At 46.1% G+C, this 16168-nt stretch overlaps 1 protein-coding gene across 3 annotated transcripts in view; it reads right to left on the reverse strand.

The window, feature by feature from the left end:
- Nucleotides 1-16168, reverse strand: part of GOLM2 (golgi membrane protein 2) — a 446718-nt gene that overhangs the window by 379216 nt on the left and 51334 nt on the right. For all 3 annotated transcript variants that reach the window (XM_069222964.1, XM_069222962.1, XM_069222963.1), the window contains exon 2: nucleotides 5911-5965. In XM_069222964.1, the coding sequence (XP_069079065.1) occupies nucleotides 5911-5965 (55 nt within the window). The remainder of the gene's footprint in view (nucleotides 1-5910; nucleotides 5966-16168) is intronic.

Genomic DNA, 16168 nt, shown 5'->3' on the forward strand with positions numbered 1-16168 from the left:
TCGGTGGGTTTTTTGAGTGGCGCGAGGGTGTTGGCGCAGTCATTGATCCACAGGGTGAGGTTGTTGGCGGCGGCGGTGTCTGGGTCGGTGGAGTCGGGGGTGGGTTCTGGGCGAGGGCGTTGGTAAGCTGGACTTCCGTAACTTTGCTCCAGCATCGGCGGGGTGGTTGTTGGGTGCGGTGGTGCTCGGTAGGTTTCTTGTAGGTGAAGGGGATGCAGTGGTGGTCGGTCCAGTGTAGTACGGTGGTATGGTTGAAGGTGACGTGGGCGCTTGAGGAGAAGATGAGATCAAGCTTGTGGCCGGCGATGTGGGTTGGTGTGTTGGCGAGTTGTCTGAGGCCGTGGTTGGTGAGGTTGTCGATCAGGGTAGTGGAGTTGGTGTCGTTTTTGTTCTCCAGGTGGAAATTTAGGTCCCCGAGGAGGATGTAATCCGTTGAGGTGAGTGCGGGGGTGCTGGTGAGGTTGGCGAGGGATTCGATGAATGGTGCTTGTGGTCTGGGGGGGTCTGTAGATGAGCGTTCCTCTGAGAGTGGTGTTGGGGTCGGTGTGGATGCGGAAGTGTAGGAGTTCGGCAGTCTTGAGGGAGTCGTCAGTGTGGGTGTCGACCTTGAGAGTGGATTTGTGGGCGATGGCTATTCCTCCTCCGATTCCGTTTTTGCAGTCCCTACGGATGATCTTGTAGCCGTCCGGGATGGCTATTGCGATGTCGGGCGCCGAGGAGTCGTTCCACCAGGTTTCGGTAAGGAAGGCTACGTCTGGGGCGGTGGAGTTGAGCAGGTCCCAGAGCTCGATGGCGTGCTTGCGTGCGGTGCTGGTGTTGAGGAGTATGCAGTGGAGGTGGTTAGTTTCGGTCTTTGTTGGTTTTGTTGTTCTGTCGCAGGTGAATCTGCAGGTGCGGCATGCGAAGGGTCTGTGGGTGTTCCTTGGTGAGGGCTGGGAGCATGCTGTGATGCGGCCGGGGTTGAAGGCGTTGAGTTGGTCGGCCGTGTAGCGGCGTCTGGAGGTGCAGGGGTCTCGAGGACCGGGGGGGGGGGTGGCGCTGGCCGCGGTCCAGGCGCGGACGGGCGCAGACGGGCATGCCTTTGGCGTGCCAGCGGCACGGCCGCACTGCGGCTGGCATAAGAGGAGGGTGGGTGTGGCAGCTGGGAGGCGGGAGGGCCTGTCCAATGGGAGGGCTGGGGGGAGGGGCCGCAGGGGACGCAGCGGAGGGAAACTGGCTAAAGATCCACACAAAGGAGTGGATAAAGCATGGTCCACATGCCAAGACAAGCTCTTAGATGTGGTGGGGCCATTAACACGCATCTTTGATTTAGCGGAGTTGGCCAGGTTGAAACATACCTCTATTAACCCACATGAGTTATCTTGATGGGTCCAACGTGCTGTCTGTCTGCTGGGTAATGCTAATGCCGCAATAACTCATCAGCGCAGAAAGGAGCTCCTGCTCAAACTGGATCCTAAGTTGGTGAACCTAGCAGTCTCGGATCCAGATATCAGGGCGGAAGGCCTTCTATTTAGAGACTCCTTTATCAAGGCGCTTAGCAAATATGTAGCTACTTTCGCGTCACTAGATAAAGCACAAAAATCTTTGAAAAAGATGTTTTCTAGTCAGGTTTTCTCCAGGGTCGGCAGAGGTAGGAACCGCTCACACAACGTCCAAGGTTCCAGTGCCACTTCTCAGTCCTCATTCCAGGAGTACAGACCTCAGTTTTACCCCCACAAAGTCATGGATTTCGTAAAAGAGGAAATGGAGGTTCCAGATACCTCTCAAGTAAGTGAGTCACCCTTCTGGCCTTCCTACTGTAGGAGGTCTATTGCATTTTCTTCCAAAATGGCAGTGGATTACCGCAGATCCATGGGTATTGAACACTGTTCAGGATTATGTGATCGAACTCTATTCAGAAACTTTTCAAGCTGTGCTTCCTCATCCTCCCCAGTTTTCTTCGGAGATGACAAACCTAATTTCGTTGGAGGTCCAAGCTCTTCTTTAAAAACAGGTGTTGTCCCTTGTCATCTGGATTCATCAGTTCGGTATTCCTAGTTCAAAAGAAGAACAAAAAGATGCGTCCAGTTATCAATTTAAAACTGTTCAATCACTTTGCCGTTTATCGCCATTTCAAAATGGAGACTATCTTACACCTCAGGGATTCTCTCTTACAGGGCGATTGGATGGTTTGTTTGGATCTTGAGGATTCGTATCTCACCGTACCCATACATCCGCAATCCAGGAAATTCTTATAATTCCAGTAGCTAAACCAGACTTTTCATTTTTCCTCTCTTCCTTTGCCCTTTCTTCCGCTTCATGGTGTTTTACAAAACTCATGAAACCAGTAGTAGCTTTTCTCGGAGCTCAAGGAGTCAGACTGATCATTTACTTGGACGACATTCTGATTAGGAATCAAAACCTTCCCTCCCTTCCTTCAATTCAAGGTGCGGTTAACTTGTTCTCTTCTATCAGACTTCAGGTTTATCATCAATCCCGAAAAATCTTCCTTAATTCCAGTACAGCTAATAGAATTTCTAGGTTCCTCGTAGACTCCGTCTCCGCTACTCTTCAATTGCCCACAGCAAATGTAAAGTCCATAAAATCCAAAATGCTTCATATTTTATGCACGGCTCAGTTTTCTCTCAGAACTTTAGCAAGGATAGGTCTTCTGTCTTCTTCGATTCAAGCCATTTTTACCAGGCCCCCTTCACTATCGGGCTTGTCAAAGATGAAAGATTCTACATCTTCGAAAAGGTCTTGCTTATTCAGACGTTATTTCCCTAGATCAAGAATCTCAAATAGAGTTACAATGGTGGATAGACCATTTGGACGCTTGGAATGGCAGAACCATTTTTGCATCAGCCCCAGATCTTGTATTGGAATCGGACGCAAGTCATTCGGTTTGGGGTGCCCGGTGTGGGACAATTTCGACTGGAGGTTCATGGTCACTAGAGGAGTCCAGGTTGCATATCAATTGTTTACAGATGCTTGCCGGCTCCTTTGCAATCAAAAGCCTGGCAAAAGACAGAGTTTGTTGTTCTATGCTTCTCAGGATGGACAACATTTCGGCGGTCTGTTACATCAGCCATTTGGGAGGCACAAAATCCAAACCTTTGGCAAATCTAGAGAAGAGTTTCTGTGATTTTTGCCTCCAAAACAGAATCTCAGAACATGCAGAGTATTTACTGGGCGATCTAAACTCCGTGGCGGATTGGCACTCTCGCCATTTTCAAGACTCAAGCGATTGGAAGCTCCATCCAGACATATTTAACTCTATTCATCGCAAATGGGGCCCTTTCCAAATAGATCGTTTTGCTTCTCATCGCAATGCCCAACTTCCCAAATTCTGCAGTTGGTGCCCAGATCCATTAGCCTTGGCATCCAATGCTTTTTCTCAGGATTGGTCAACCTCTCTCAATTATGTTTTCCCTCCGTTCATTTTGATCAGCAGATTACTAGCCCAGGTAAGACACTAAGGAGCAGTACTGGTTCTCGTAGCCCCCTTCTGGCTATCTCAGGTGTGGTTCCCCACCATTCTGGAACTCTCAATAGAATCCCCATTCCTTCTTCCTTCATTCCCACATCTACTTTCGAATTCTCAAGGTCTTCTACACAACTCGATCACAGACAATCTTCTTAATCTCCCAGCTTGGAAAATCTCCAGGATTCCTATTCAGTCTCGCTTTTTTCGACAGAAGCTTCAACCTTCATTAACCAATCATGGGCTCCGGGAACAAAAAAGGCATAGAGATCAGCAACGTCCTTATGGGATAGCTGGTGCATTGGAAAACATATTGATTCCTTTTCAGCGTAAGTAACCTCTATAGTTAATTTCCTAGCCGCAGAAACTAGTAAAGGTAAAACTTATCATACCATCAACTTAAATAGGTCAGCCATCTCCTCCTCCCATCCTTACATCAAAGGAAAACCAGTGGGAAAACACCCTTCAGTCTGCCGTCTATTAAAGAGAGTAACATTTTGTAATCCTCCTTAACCAAAGTATAATTCTGTGTGGGATGTTAATATAGTACTAAACCTATTTTTATTGTGGCCTTATAATACAGTTCATTGAAAATGTTGTCTGCAAAACTTACCATGTTGTTATGCCTTGTTTCTATCAAAAGACTTTCAGATGTTAAAGCACTTGACATTAGCACTCACCAATTTACTTCATCAGGTGTTTTGTTTACAGTTCATAGACGTACCAAAACTAATTTATCTACAGTATTTTATCCCTATTTCCCTGACCATCCTAAGGTATAGGTAGGACATTATAGGTAGGACAATGCTTAAAGATTTATGAACAAAAGACAGTCGATTTGAGATCATCCTCAGCATCCAAACTACTCCTTTCCTTCAGGAAACCTTTCAAGCCAGTTTCATCTCCTACCCTCGCTCGATGGGTTAAGTGGGTTATGTCCTTAGTGGGCATTGATACTTCCTCTTTTGGAGCTCATTCGTACAGGGGAGCAATGGCTTCGAAGGTGTGTTGGGCTAGTTCTCGGATGGAGGATATTCTCAGATTGGCTAACTGGTCAAATGATAATGTTTTTAAAGCATTTTATTGTAAGCCTGTACAACATGCTTCTTTAACGGTGATTAATTCGCTTTAAACAAGCATAATAAGAGCCTCTGTTCTTGCCATAAAATGAAGATTTTCCTAGTGAGCTATGAAGGAAAGTCTCAATTTTATTAAAGACACGTAGGCGAGAATCATTGTTCTTACTTTATGTTTTCTCCCTCCCTAACAGCACCATCGGCTCCTTCACAAACTTCATCTCAAGGATAACTTCCCTATTCGATTCCAGAGACGCATCTCTACGCATTCTTTGCATTGTTTACACAGCACTGTTCAAGTGTCTTTTGACTCCTTGCAAAGTCTACATAAATTTGCGAATTTTCTCCAGAAACTTAGTTTTTTTGTTTACATAATGAGGATCACAAGTCCAAGAATACAGAGAAATATCAAGGGCTATATGTACTACAGCACTACGCACACACGGGCACTTTGATGGTTTAGTCCTTCACATGATGCTGTTGCTCTATAGCCAGTCCAATTTGACTAAGAAGGTAGAGAAATTGAGTAGGAATCTCACTCTTTTCTACTCACAGCTCGCTGAAGACAATGCATGTGATGTCTGTAGCGAGACATTTGGTTACTTACAGTGGGCTGTCACTCCATTGTCTGTTTGTCCCCCGCACCCCCCATTCTCGGTTGTCCGTGGGCTACCCCTCCCGCTCTCCCTCTTTCATGTTGACTCCTAACGTCCATCCTTCCATCCATCCATCCGTGTGGCCTCACACCCTCCCTCCCTCCCTTTCTCCCTCTTCCCTCTGTGCTGCCTGCGGGGGCCAAAAAAAAAGTGTTCCACTGGCGACATCAAAGCACTTCTCCCCTGCCCCCTACTTTCAGCCATGTTGCACAGCAGCTGCAGTGTATAACATGGCTATAACACAAGAACAAGGCATATAATCCTCGTAGGCATAACCTATTGCTTTTTTTTTTTTACCTGAATTTTTTAGGTCCCTGGTCTTTCTTCGATGTTTTCTTAACAGAAAATACCACATCACCCCTCTGGAACAAGAACCTAACCCCAGGTCTTATCTCAGTCACATGGTAAAAATGGCTCATAACTTGAAGTTGATATTGGTGCTATATACAGTTTATTTTCTGCACTGGATTTCAATTAACATAGCATTCTGGTACTCATAGGTGTTCGAAGCATGGCATTCAGTACTGTAAACAAAACTTGTAATTAAATACAGGAAAAGACAAATAAGTGAATTTAGTCAAATATCTTTCTTGGGAACAGTGAGGCCCACAAATATGTTTGAAACGGACTATGCATGAAAGCCTACAAATCAGCAAAGTATGACATGTGATGCAAAGGACAACAAAAAAGTACCAGAAACAAGTAAGTGTCTTACCCTTTAAATGAGCTATGTCAGCCATTAGACGAGACATATTTTTCTGCATTCCAATCTACAAAAAGAAAACAAAATATATGAGTAACATCTTTCACTGCCAAATATTTTAATTTAGCACGTCGTCAAGATGTCAGAAGGGTGAGGATTAAAGTTCAAAAACAGACATCAAAGTAGGGGGCCTATTGTATGTGTGATGGGCACTGCAGGGACAGTTAGGAACGTAGGGCCGTGCCAGATGTATCAAAGGGCTTTACCGATCCTTAGTCTATGGGAAAATGTGTTCGTACATATGGCCGGTAGTGTGTGAGTGGAGACTAGGTGAAGGAGGGAACTGTGTGGGAGTGTGTGTTGTATAAATGTTTTTATTTGGGGACGTGTGTGTGTGTGTGAGTCTGTAGGACAGTGAGTGGGTGGGCAATGTGTGTAAGGTTTAGCGTGTGAGGCACAAAGATCCCACATCGCGTACGCGCGTGTGATCTTGAAATGTGAATAAAGCTAGATGCATACAGATCACTAGGCCATTTTACCTCAGTTTAACTGCCTGGTTCCACGTGTTTTATTGTCAACATTTATTACATCAGGATTAACGGTTAGGTGATAAACTGATAGCCCCATGTAGGTTTATGTTTTGCTAAAAATATCGGATTAAAAAATAATCTTCATCTGATGTTAACTCCGCTCGTACCTACATATGGCAGTGTCGAGACTTCAAGCGTTTAGCTATTTGTGCCACTTCACGTACGTGTTTAGTTTATGATTTTTAATTCACTCCCTGGGTAAATCTTCCCTTTTTTAGTAGGTTGTGTTTAGTCATTTATTTCACGTGCAAGCTCACTCGTTCTTTTTAAACAGTTTCACATACACCTCTTAGCCTCTGCACTGTTTAATATATGCCTTAACCTATACATTTTTATTTCCTTTTCGATGTTTTGTAATTTTTGTTGTTTTGATTTAATTTCCCACTGCTGTTCGTATCCGGAAGTAACCAAAGCGAAAATAAAACATCACCCTTCTGTAGGGTGACCACCCACCCGTAATTTTCACAGAATGCCAGTAATTTAGCCCTACCGTCCGTTGTCCATGATGAAAGGTTTAACGGGACAGGACAGCATTGGTCGGTAATTTCAGCCTTTCAGATAAAGGACAAATGTAAGTAGGGCAATTCAGTTTCCCCAGCTATGTTGAAAGGCAGGGAGCCTCCTGTGCTTTGATCTGGAGGAAGGGGCAGACAGATAAGAAACAGGTCTTCTTGCCGGGGTGTCTCCTTCCCCAAATAAATTCAAACGTGTACAACTGGTAAATCTGCAAATGTAAAGGGGCTTGATGGAGTTACTGACGTTTTCTGATGGCAAAGATGTTTTTTTTTTTTTTTTGTATTTTTTTTAAGAGAGGAACTGTAAGGATGTTCCAATTTGGGCTGTGGAGTGTGTGGTTCAGTTAGAAAAAATGTTTGCGCTAGGTATAATCTGTATATTATTGAAATCTGTATTTTAGGAGGACTTTTTATTTTATTTAACCTAAAGGTATTTGCGCAATTTGTAGGAGCCTATTTTATGATGTGTGCAATGCATGTTTAAAATAAGGACACACACATTTACAGTGCTTTCAGGGACCTCAGCAACTCATAGTACTAACAAACATTGGCAAAGCCAATAAGTTTTGTCTATGCAAGAGTTATTGGCTTTGCCAATGTGTTTTAGCCGTGTTATACACCAGAGTGGCTGCTGTTCAGCATGGCTAAAGGTTAGTGGCATCGAAGAGAGTGATGCAGAATGTTGCAGAGTGGAATGGCAAAGAGTGGAGTAGAGTGTTGTGGGGTGGCAGAGAGTGTTGTGGGGTGGCAGAGAGTGTCGTGGGGTGGCAGAGAGTGTCGTGTGTTTAGGAGTGGCATCCTGTGGAGTCAGAGTAGCATATAGTGGGTGGTATGCAGTGGAGTGGACTGGTGAAAATGTGCACTGGTGTAGAGTGTTGCAAAATATAATGGTGTAGAGTGAAGTGGCATTGAATGCATTGGCATAGAATTCAGCGACCTACAATGTATGGTCATAGAATCCAGAGGCATAGATAAGAGTGGTGCATAGTAAAGTGCAGTGGTGCAGAGTGGAGTGGTGCAAAGAAGAGTGGCATAGAGTGCAGCGGTGTAAAGTAGAGTGGCATACAATAGATTGGCAGAGTGTGCAGTACTGTAGAGTGGTGCAGAGTGCAGTGGCGTAGAGTAGACGTAAGTGAGATAGTGTGCAGTGGTGTAGAGTAGTGCAGAGTAGAGTATAGTGCTGTAGAGGGTAGTGGCAGAGTGCAGTGTATTGATGTAGACTGCAGTAGTACAGAGTAGAGCGGTGTAGAGTACAGTGGCAGAGAGTTCAATGTTGTAGAGTAGAGTGTCAGTGCAGTGGTGTAGTAAAGTGGCATAGAGAGCAGTGGCGTAGAGTCCAGTGGTGCAGAGTAGAGTGCAGTGGCATACAGTGCAATTGTTTATAGTGCAGTGGTTTAGAGTGCAGTGGCTTAGAGTGGTGTGGGGCAGAGCAGAAGTGGCAGAGAGTGCAGTAGTGTAGAGTGGTGCAGTGGCATAGAGTGCACAGTAGACTTGAGTGGCATAGAGTGGGGCAGTAAGGTAGTGTAGAATGGTGCAGTACAGAGTAGAGTATATTGCTATAGAGTGCAGTGGCATAGAGTGGAGTTATGCATAGTTCAGTGGCATACCGTGTATTGGTGCAGAATGCAGTAGTACAGAGTAAAGTGGTGTAGAGTAAAGTGGTGTAGAGTATAGTGGCGGAGAGTGCAGTGTTGCAGAGTACAGTGTCAGAGCACAGTGGTGTACAGTAGAGTGGAATAGAGAGCAGTGGTATTGAGTACAGTGGTGCAGAGTAGAGTGCAGTGGTGTAAAGTGAAGCTGTTTAGAGTGCATTGGCGTAGAGTGCACTGAAGTACAGTGCAGTGGGTTAGAGTGGCATAGAGTGCAGTGGCATAAGGTGCAGTGCCGTAAAGTAGATTGTTTCAGAGTAGAGTGCAGTGGCAGAGTGGAGAGGTGCAGGATAGATTGCAGTGGCATAGAGTGCAGTGGCGCAGAGTGCAGTGGTGTAAAGTAGATTTGTTTCACAGTGGAGAGAAGTGGCGTAGAGTGAAGAGGTGCAGAGTAGAGTGCAGTTGCGTAGAGTGGCATAGATTGTGATGGCATAGAGTAAAGTGGTGTAGAGCGCCATGGCATAGAGTGTAGTGGTGCAGAGTAGATTACAGTGACATACATTGTATTGATGTAGAGTGCAGGGGCATAGAGTTGAGTGTTAGAGTAAACCACACTAGCATAGAGTGTATTTGCATAGAGTGCAGTGGCATACAGTGTAGAATTGCAGTGTGGCATAAGGTGGAGTTGTGTGGAATAGATTGGTGCGACCTAGACTGGAGAGGTATAGCGTGTGGAGGCGCAGAGCGCAATGGTGTAGAGAAGCATAAAGTGCATTGGCATAGAGTACAGTGGTACAGAGTAGAGTAGAGAGGCGTGGTTTGAAGTGGCAAAGAGTAGGCTGGAGAAGAGTTCAGTGTCCCAGAGTGCAGTGGCATGGAGTGGTGTAAAGAACGGTGTAGAGTAGAGGGCAGTGGTGCAGAGTGGAGTGGAGCATGCAGGGTGTAGTAGCACACTGCCATTACAGACAACACGTTTTTGATTGAAATGCCCATTACATTTGCACAGACATACAGCTTTAAAAAAAAAAAAAAGCTATACCGTGCACAGACGATGTGTGGAAATTGCATGACCTAGTGTAATGATTTGTTTTAATCATATTAAGGTATTTGTTTCCAGCACAGTTCAGAATTAACAAAAATGTGCTTAATTTGTACTTCTGATATACTCTGAAATCCTTGCACAGTTCACTTAAGTGTTATCACGTGATAGAGAAATTCTTTCCTACCCACAGTACCTAGCAAGATTGATGCATAGATCCTCTCACTTTGAAGTCAGAGAAAGAAAAGTAAACACTAAGTTCCCACCGAAGACAGAGCCTAACATTTGACCTTGTTCTTTGAATGCACAGCAAATGTGATGCAATAAGAACAAGACTTAGAGGCCAGTTTACAGAGAGGGAGCACAAGGAAGGATACTGTAAATAAGGTTTGGGCAAGGGAAGGGACGAACTCAAGCTGGATAGCCTAATACAAATAAAGCAAAGACAATGGCAAGCAACAGGCATAATGTATTCCCACACAAGCTCCATGAATGTATTTAAAGTGGCAGAAGTGGGATACTCTAAGGGGAAAATCCAGTATTTTAGTCCAGTCCGTATCTTGCAGAGGTTTGGCCACATCAATCCCCCAGGTAGTATGACAAGAAGACTACCAGGAGTGGTCTCCATGTTGCAGGAAAGGTCTGTATTCCAATATTATCAGTTTCCCACCAGTCCCCATGGCATAGAGCTTATGGCACACCTCATGCAGGGTTAGTGCTAGGTGGCAGACATGAAATAGGGCATGTAATGATTGTTTAAGGTGTTTGTATGTAAGGAGCTGACCGGGATAAAGATAGTAATCTGCCACAAGGGTTTGGAAATGTAGTAGCTCGCCGTCCAGAAACAAATCCCTCAATTGTAGGACTCCTGCAGCAAGCCACTGATGGAGTTGCTCTGAGCACAGCCGTCCTGTGTGAGTAGGAAGGCCTAGCAAAGGTAGTGCAGGAGCAAAGGGTTTCTTTGCGTCAGTGAGTTTACAGGTTCTAGCAAGGCAAGAGAAAGCCTGTGCATGATAACCCCAGATTGTGTTCTGTAGAATGGTCAGTAGGAAACAGTGAGTAGTGCAGTGAGCCCTCCTTAAAGTTGTTGCGGATAAACCCCATCTCATGCAGGGGGGACCTGTGCAGCTAAAAAATAGCGTTCTAAGCCTCAGTGCCCTAATCTATCCACAGTCACTGGTAGCTTTACAGTGGGAAAAGCTACCCAACGGCACCCCAGCAACCAGATCTGATGTGTGGCATGTCTGAAAAAGGAATGAAGGACAAACAGGGGAAGGTTTGCAAAATTAAACAATAATCGGGGTAGCACACCATCTTCACTAGTACCACATGGCCCACTATAGAAAGCAGAAGAGAAGAACAAAAAGCAAACAGGGCTCAGAGGTACCGTGAGGCTCTGCCGAGATTTCCATCCTGCAAATCACTGGTGAAACTGTAGATATGAATCACTAGGTATTGAAAGCTAACTGGTTCCCAGTTCAATCTAAGGTCTAATTGTATACAAAGGGGAAAACAGTACCATGTATTAAAAGAAACACTAATTACATTTTAAAATGTTTCTCATTTTCTTACATTTTGTTTGTGCAATTTACATCCCAAATACTTTGAAGATTCTAGGTGTACTTGACACTTAGGGATAACCCAGATCACTGGTTTTGCTTTTGCTCACTTGCAACACCATTTTAAGACATGGACAGAGTGGGCAATTGCCTTGCACAACCTTGCAAGAGGCCTGGCCCCTGCTCACCCTTCACAAGCACGAACAGCAAACCATTGCACCAGAAGAGTTTGCCAGTGTGGGTTTGTGCTGCTTCTTCAACTACTTGAGAATGCCTCTTCTGTTTCTCTCCTTTCTGCAGAGACAATGCCCTAGGTACGCAATACCTTTCGATGGTCTCAGTGAACCCATCTTGTCTGATTCTAGGCATTGTCTCACCTTGTTCGTTTCTTCCTTATTTATTCATTTCTTAGCAACAACCTTTTGAATCAGTTGCTCTGGATGTCCATTTGATCTCAATTTCATCCTCCTCTTTTATCATCTTTGATTTGCAGTCCGGGTTCCAAGCTCTGAGATAAATGTAGAGCCCTGGACATACAATCTAGTGCTGTGAGACTACAGACAAGTTGTGGGTACCTGACATCCTGACGTGAGGTGTGAGACGGTTGCCCACACGATCTTCTCTGCCTCATTAAATTATTTTTAGGTTGAAAGTCCATTGGAGGTTGAGGTGAGCCAGATGGTTTTGTTCAACTTGTTTAAACTAGCATTATGTTACTTACCTTTATGTTTCTCAAACTGTTTGCCATCGGTTTTCAAATGTTTAGAAACATAATCAAAATGTTGCTGTTGCTTTTTCTTCAAGAAAGATTAGGTAGATTTGGGTAGGGTTGATAGCCTTGACACAGTGCTGAAAGGCATTAATTTACTACTGAACAAGGACGTAATGTGATACCTGAATGTAGCATACCAGAAGTCAATCACAAAAAGACCACAGTGAATAAATAGTGCTATGTAAAAAAAGAGTAAATACATGCACTGATAACATAATGGGAAATGGCCTCTCATGGATGTGCCTGTAAAACTGGCATTTGTACTTAAATTTTTGTCCTGAATGTTGACACATCGTCCTGAATTAGTGTCCTGAATGTTGACACATAGTCCTGAATTTTTTTACAGTCCTGTCCAGATTTTGCCTTGATGCCCCTGCTCTTCTGGCCTGCTCTATGAGTTTGCACCATTAACACAATAACTTCAAGTCCCTGAGGAAGCAGCACAGTACTGTTTTGCTCCTCTGTCGGAGCAGAGGCCTCTCCTAGGCAGGGGTACATCCAACCACAATGGAGTAGCATGTGGCTTTGGCAATACCGGACAACCAACTGGTGGATGCAGCATTAAAAGTGGTAATTGAAGCTGTACCCCTCGTATGGGATTTATACAGCCCCGAACTTCATTCAGTATTCTTTAAATGTGGTCATTCACCTGGCTGCTGCCAATAGGGTGTGGCGTGAGATGTGGCCTGCCTGTGATATTTTACACGTTTTGCAGCCTGTGTAAGGGGTGAATGGTGTCGACTGCGAAGGCAACCGAAGCACGTGATGGAGGTTGCTTTTGATGTAGGAGGAGCCAGTATCAATGTAACTCCATGTACCTACAAGCATCTCAGAACAGAAAATGCAAATGACTGACCGAAATTAGTTTGTGCCTGGGCAGACGTCCTTCTTAGATCCGTCCAGCAACCAACTTGCAATGTGTGCCCAACGATATTTCAAGCCACCCACTGCTGAACGTCACTGTAAAAAGCATATAAATATGTTTGTAAAGCCGTTCCATGCTATGGTTGGTTGTTACATATTTTGAACACACCTTTTGATAGGCACAAGCTTCCCACTAGTGAAAGCGTTTCCCCTAGGACAGAATCTGTGCAGCGGATGGATCCCGAGACCGACTGACTTTCGGGTATAGGTCTGTTTAACAAAGTTAATGCAGCACCATCAACAACCCACCGGATAACCCCCTTGAATCCTGAGATGATGGCAAATTAGGAAACAGTCAGACATAGCACCTTAGTAATTTGCTGAATCCAATATTTGCTGCGGTTCATGTGATGTGGCAATGGAGCACGGTGCATGTTGGGAAAAGGTGTGACGGTAGACGAGAGAAGAGAGAAGGAAGCGAACACGAACCTGTGTGTGTATTTTCAGAATATATTTAGTTAGTGGTAACACGTTGATCAGTTTCAGAACTAAGATACAGATCACAAGCCCGGGCAAAACAAACAACCTTCACATGAATTACAGTTCTTAGTTTCCACTTCATTTATGTTTCCGTTCCATCTTTCAGCCCAAAATCCAGCGCGCTCTTTCCGCTACGTGGGTGTACAAAGAACCATAATACATTAAGTACTGTGCGCAAACAAGCAACCCTAAAACAGAAAGGACTCACCTCTTGGCTTTGCCAAAGCTATTCTGGATTGGCAAAAAAAGATGCAGAATGACTTTCTTTAAACAGAGTACAGGCACAATACTAAACCCAAACCTTTTACAAAGAAGATGTCTTAATTCATACCATAGTAACCAGAGAATTCCTCCTTACAACTTGATCAAAATGGACAACAAAATAAGCGAATTCCTGTTTCCTGGGACATCAAATTAGACCTGAACAGAGAGAAAGACATAGGGCCTCATTACAATTTTGGCAGACGGAAAAGCTGTCTGCAGAAATCTAGACAGGGAGGTTGTCGCCATTGTGGCTGCCTCCCCGTTGGGCCCATTACGAGTTTCCCGCTGGGTCGGCAGGCGGAAACCACAATTTCCTCCCGCTGGCCAAGCTGGAAACGGCCTACAGCATTGTCTGCGGCTCGCAATCGAGCCGAAGGCAATGCTGTAGTGTGCAGGTGTGATGCTATTAATTGTGTTTGACCAATGACTTTGTGTTTCACCACTGCGCATATTAGTTGCTCAATGTACACCAGTAGCACATTATGGGGGTCATTACAACATTGGCGGTAAAAGCAGCTTACCGCCGTGCAGAAGACCGCCAACACACCGCCGCAGCCGCGGAATTCCGCCACAGCTATTATGACCCAGAGGTCGAAATCCGACAAAATCCAGACACCCACAAAAGACCGCCATACCAAAGGTCAATGATAAACTGGCGAAAACAAAACCTCCACTGTCACGCCAACAGAAATACGCCCACACTATCACGACCCACGAATCCACGCGACGGTCTTTCAACCGCGGTATTCCATTGGCGGTACACACCGCGCGCTCAAAATACACACACTCTTACAAAACACAGCCACATTGGACAATTTAAAATACACACACCTGATACACATACACACACCACTCCCACACACCCAATACAATATAAAACACACACCCACATCACCCACAAACCCCCATGACAAAAAATTCTGAAAGAAGGCCAGAGAGAGACAGCACCAGCAAGAACAACAGCATCCACAGGCACACAACACCATCACCCACACTACTTCCACGCACAAAACACCACTACACATCACCACACTTATCACCACATACACCACCCCACACATCACCTACACCACCCCATGGCATGGCAAAGACACCCCAGGTTCTCGGAGGACTCGGGGTCATGGTGGAGGAAATCGTCCGGGTAGAGCCACAACTATTCGGATCACTGGTGCAGCACACCTCAATTGCAAGGAAGATGGAGCTATGGAGAAGAATAGTCGACAGGATCAACGCAGTGGGACAGCACCCAAGAAATCGGGACGACATCAGGAAGAGGTGGAACGACCTACGGGGGAAGGTGCGTTCCGTGGTCTCAAGACACCACATCGCGGTACAGCGGACTGGCGGCGGACCCCCACCTCCTCCCCCACAACTAACAACATGGGAGGAGCAGGTCTTGGAGATTCTGCATCCTGAGGGCCTCGCAGGAGTCGGTGGAGGAATGGACTCTGGTAAGGCAAATCTTAACTTTCATATCCCCCACCCTACCTGCATGCTATCACAGACCCCCACCCTCGCCCCCTCACCTATCACTCCAACTCCTCACAAATGTACTAATAACACATCCCAACACCAAGCCCTGCATGCAGCAACAAAGCATGGACACCCATCACTAAAGCATGCCCACTGCACATACCAATACACCCCCCTAAACCATCATCACACAAGCCCCCACACAGGAATGCTAGCACTGGGGTACACGGTCACCCACCCATTGCACACCATGACACACACAGATGCAATAATCATGCTTTTACACCCCTGCAGGACCACTACCCAACGTCACCAGACAGGAGGGTGCAGACATCTCCACCCCACCCACTGAAGAGGCCCACAGTGAAGACAGCAGCTCTGTCCAACTGGATCCAGATGACCAGCCCGGACCATCGTGGGCCTCAGGACAGTCGGTCCCCCACACCCAGTCACAGGCCACCACAGAGCTTCCACCCTCTGGTAACACCAGCACAGCACCCACCCAGCGGGCCCATACCTCCGTCCCCAGGACACGTCAATCAGCTGTGTGTCCACCACTACAGGGAACCCAGGATAACCCACCACTCCAACAACAACAGGGACCTGGGGGCAGTGGCAGTGGGCACACAGTCCAGGGGACGGAGGCCCAGGAACACAGGGGAACTGGGAGGGCTGCTGTGCGACAGGGGGCGGACAGGCCTAGGGAACCCACTCTCAACGAGGCCATCTCCTCCATCATGGGAGCATACCACCACTCCCAGGAGACGATGGCAACGGTCCTGGTCAAGTTCCAGGAGACCCAGCGCATGCAGGAGGAACAGTATTTGGGGTTCAGGGAGGAACTCAGAACCATCAGCTCTGCCCTGGGCACCATCGTAGGGGTGTTGAAGGAAATACTTAACACCAGGAGGGACACTGTGGCACTACAAGGGGCCCCTGACACTAGCATGGACGATGAACTGCCCACCACCTCCGCCGGCGCTAGTGGACAGGAGGCACCGCCACAGGACCACCACACCAGCACCCCACCCCCTGCAGATGGAGAACCACCCCACAAACTGTCCC

This window comes from Pleurodeles waltl, chromosome 3_1 (assembly GCF_031143425.1).
Source record: "Pleurodeles waltl isolate 20211129_DDA chromosome 3_1, aPleWal1.hap1.20221129, whole genome shotgun sequence".
In the NCBI taxonomy this organism is placed as follows: domain Eukaryota; kingdom Metazoa; phylum Chordata; class Amphibia; order Caudata; family Salamandridae; genus Pleurodeles; species Pleurodeles waltl.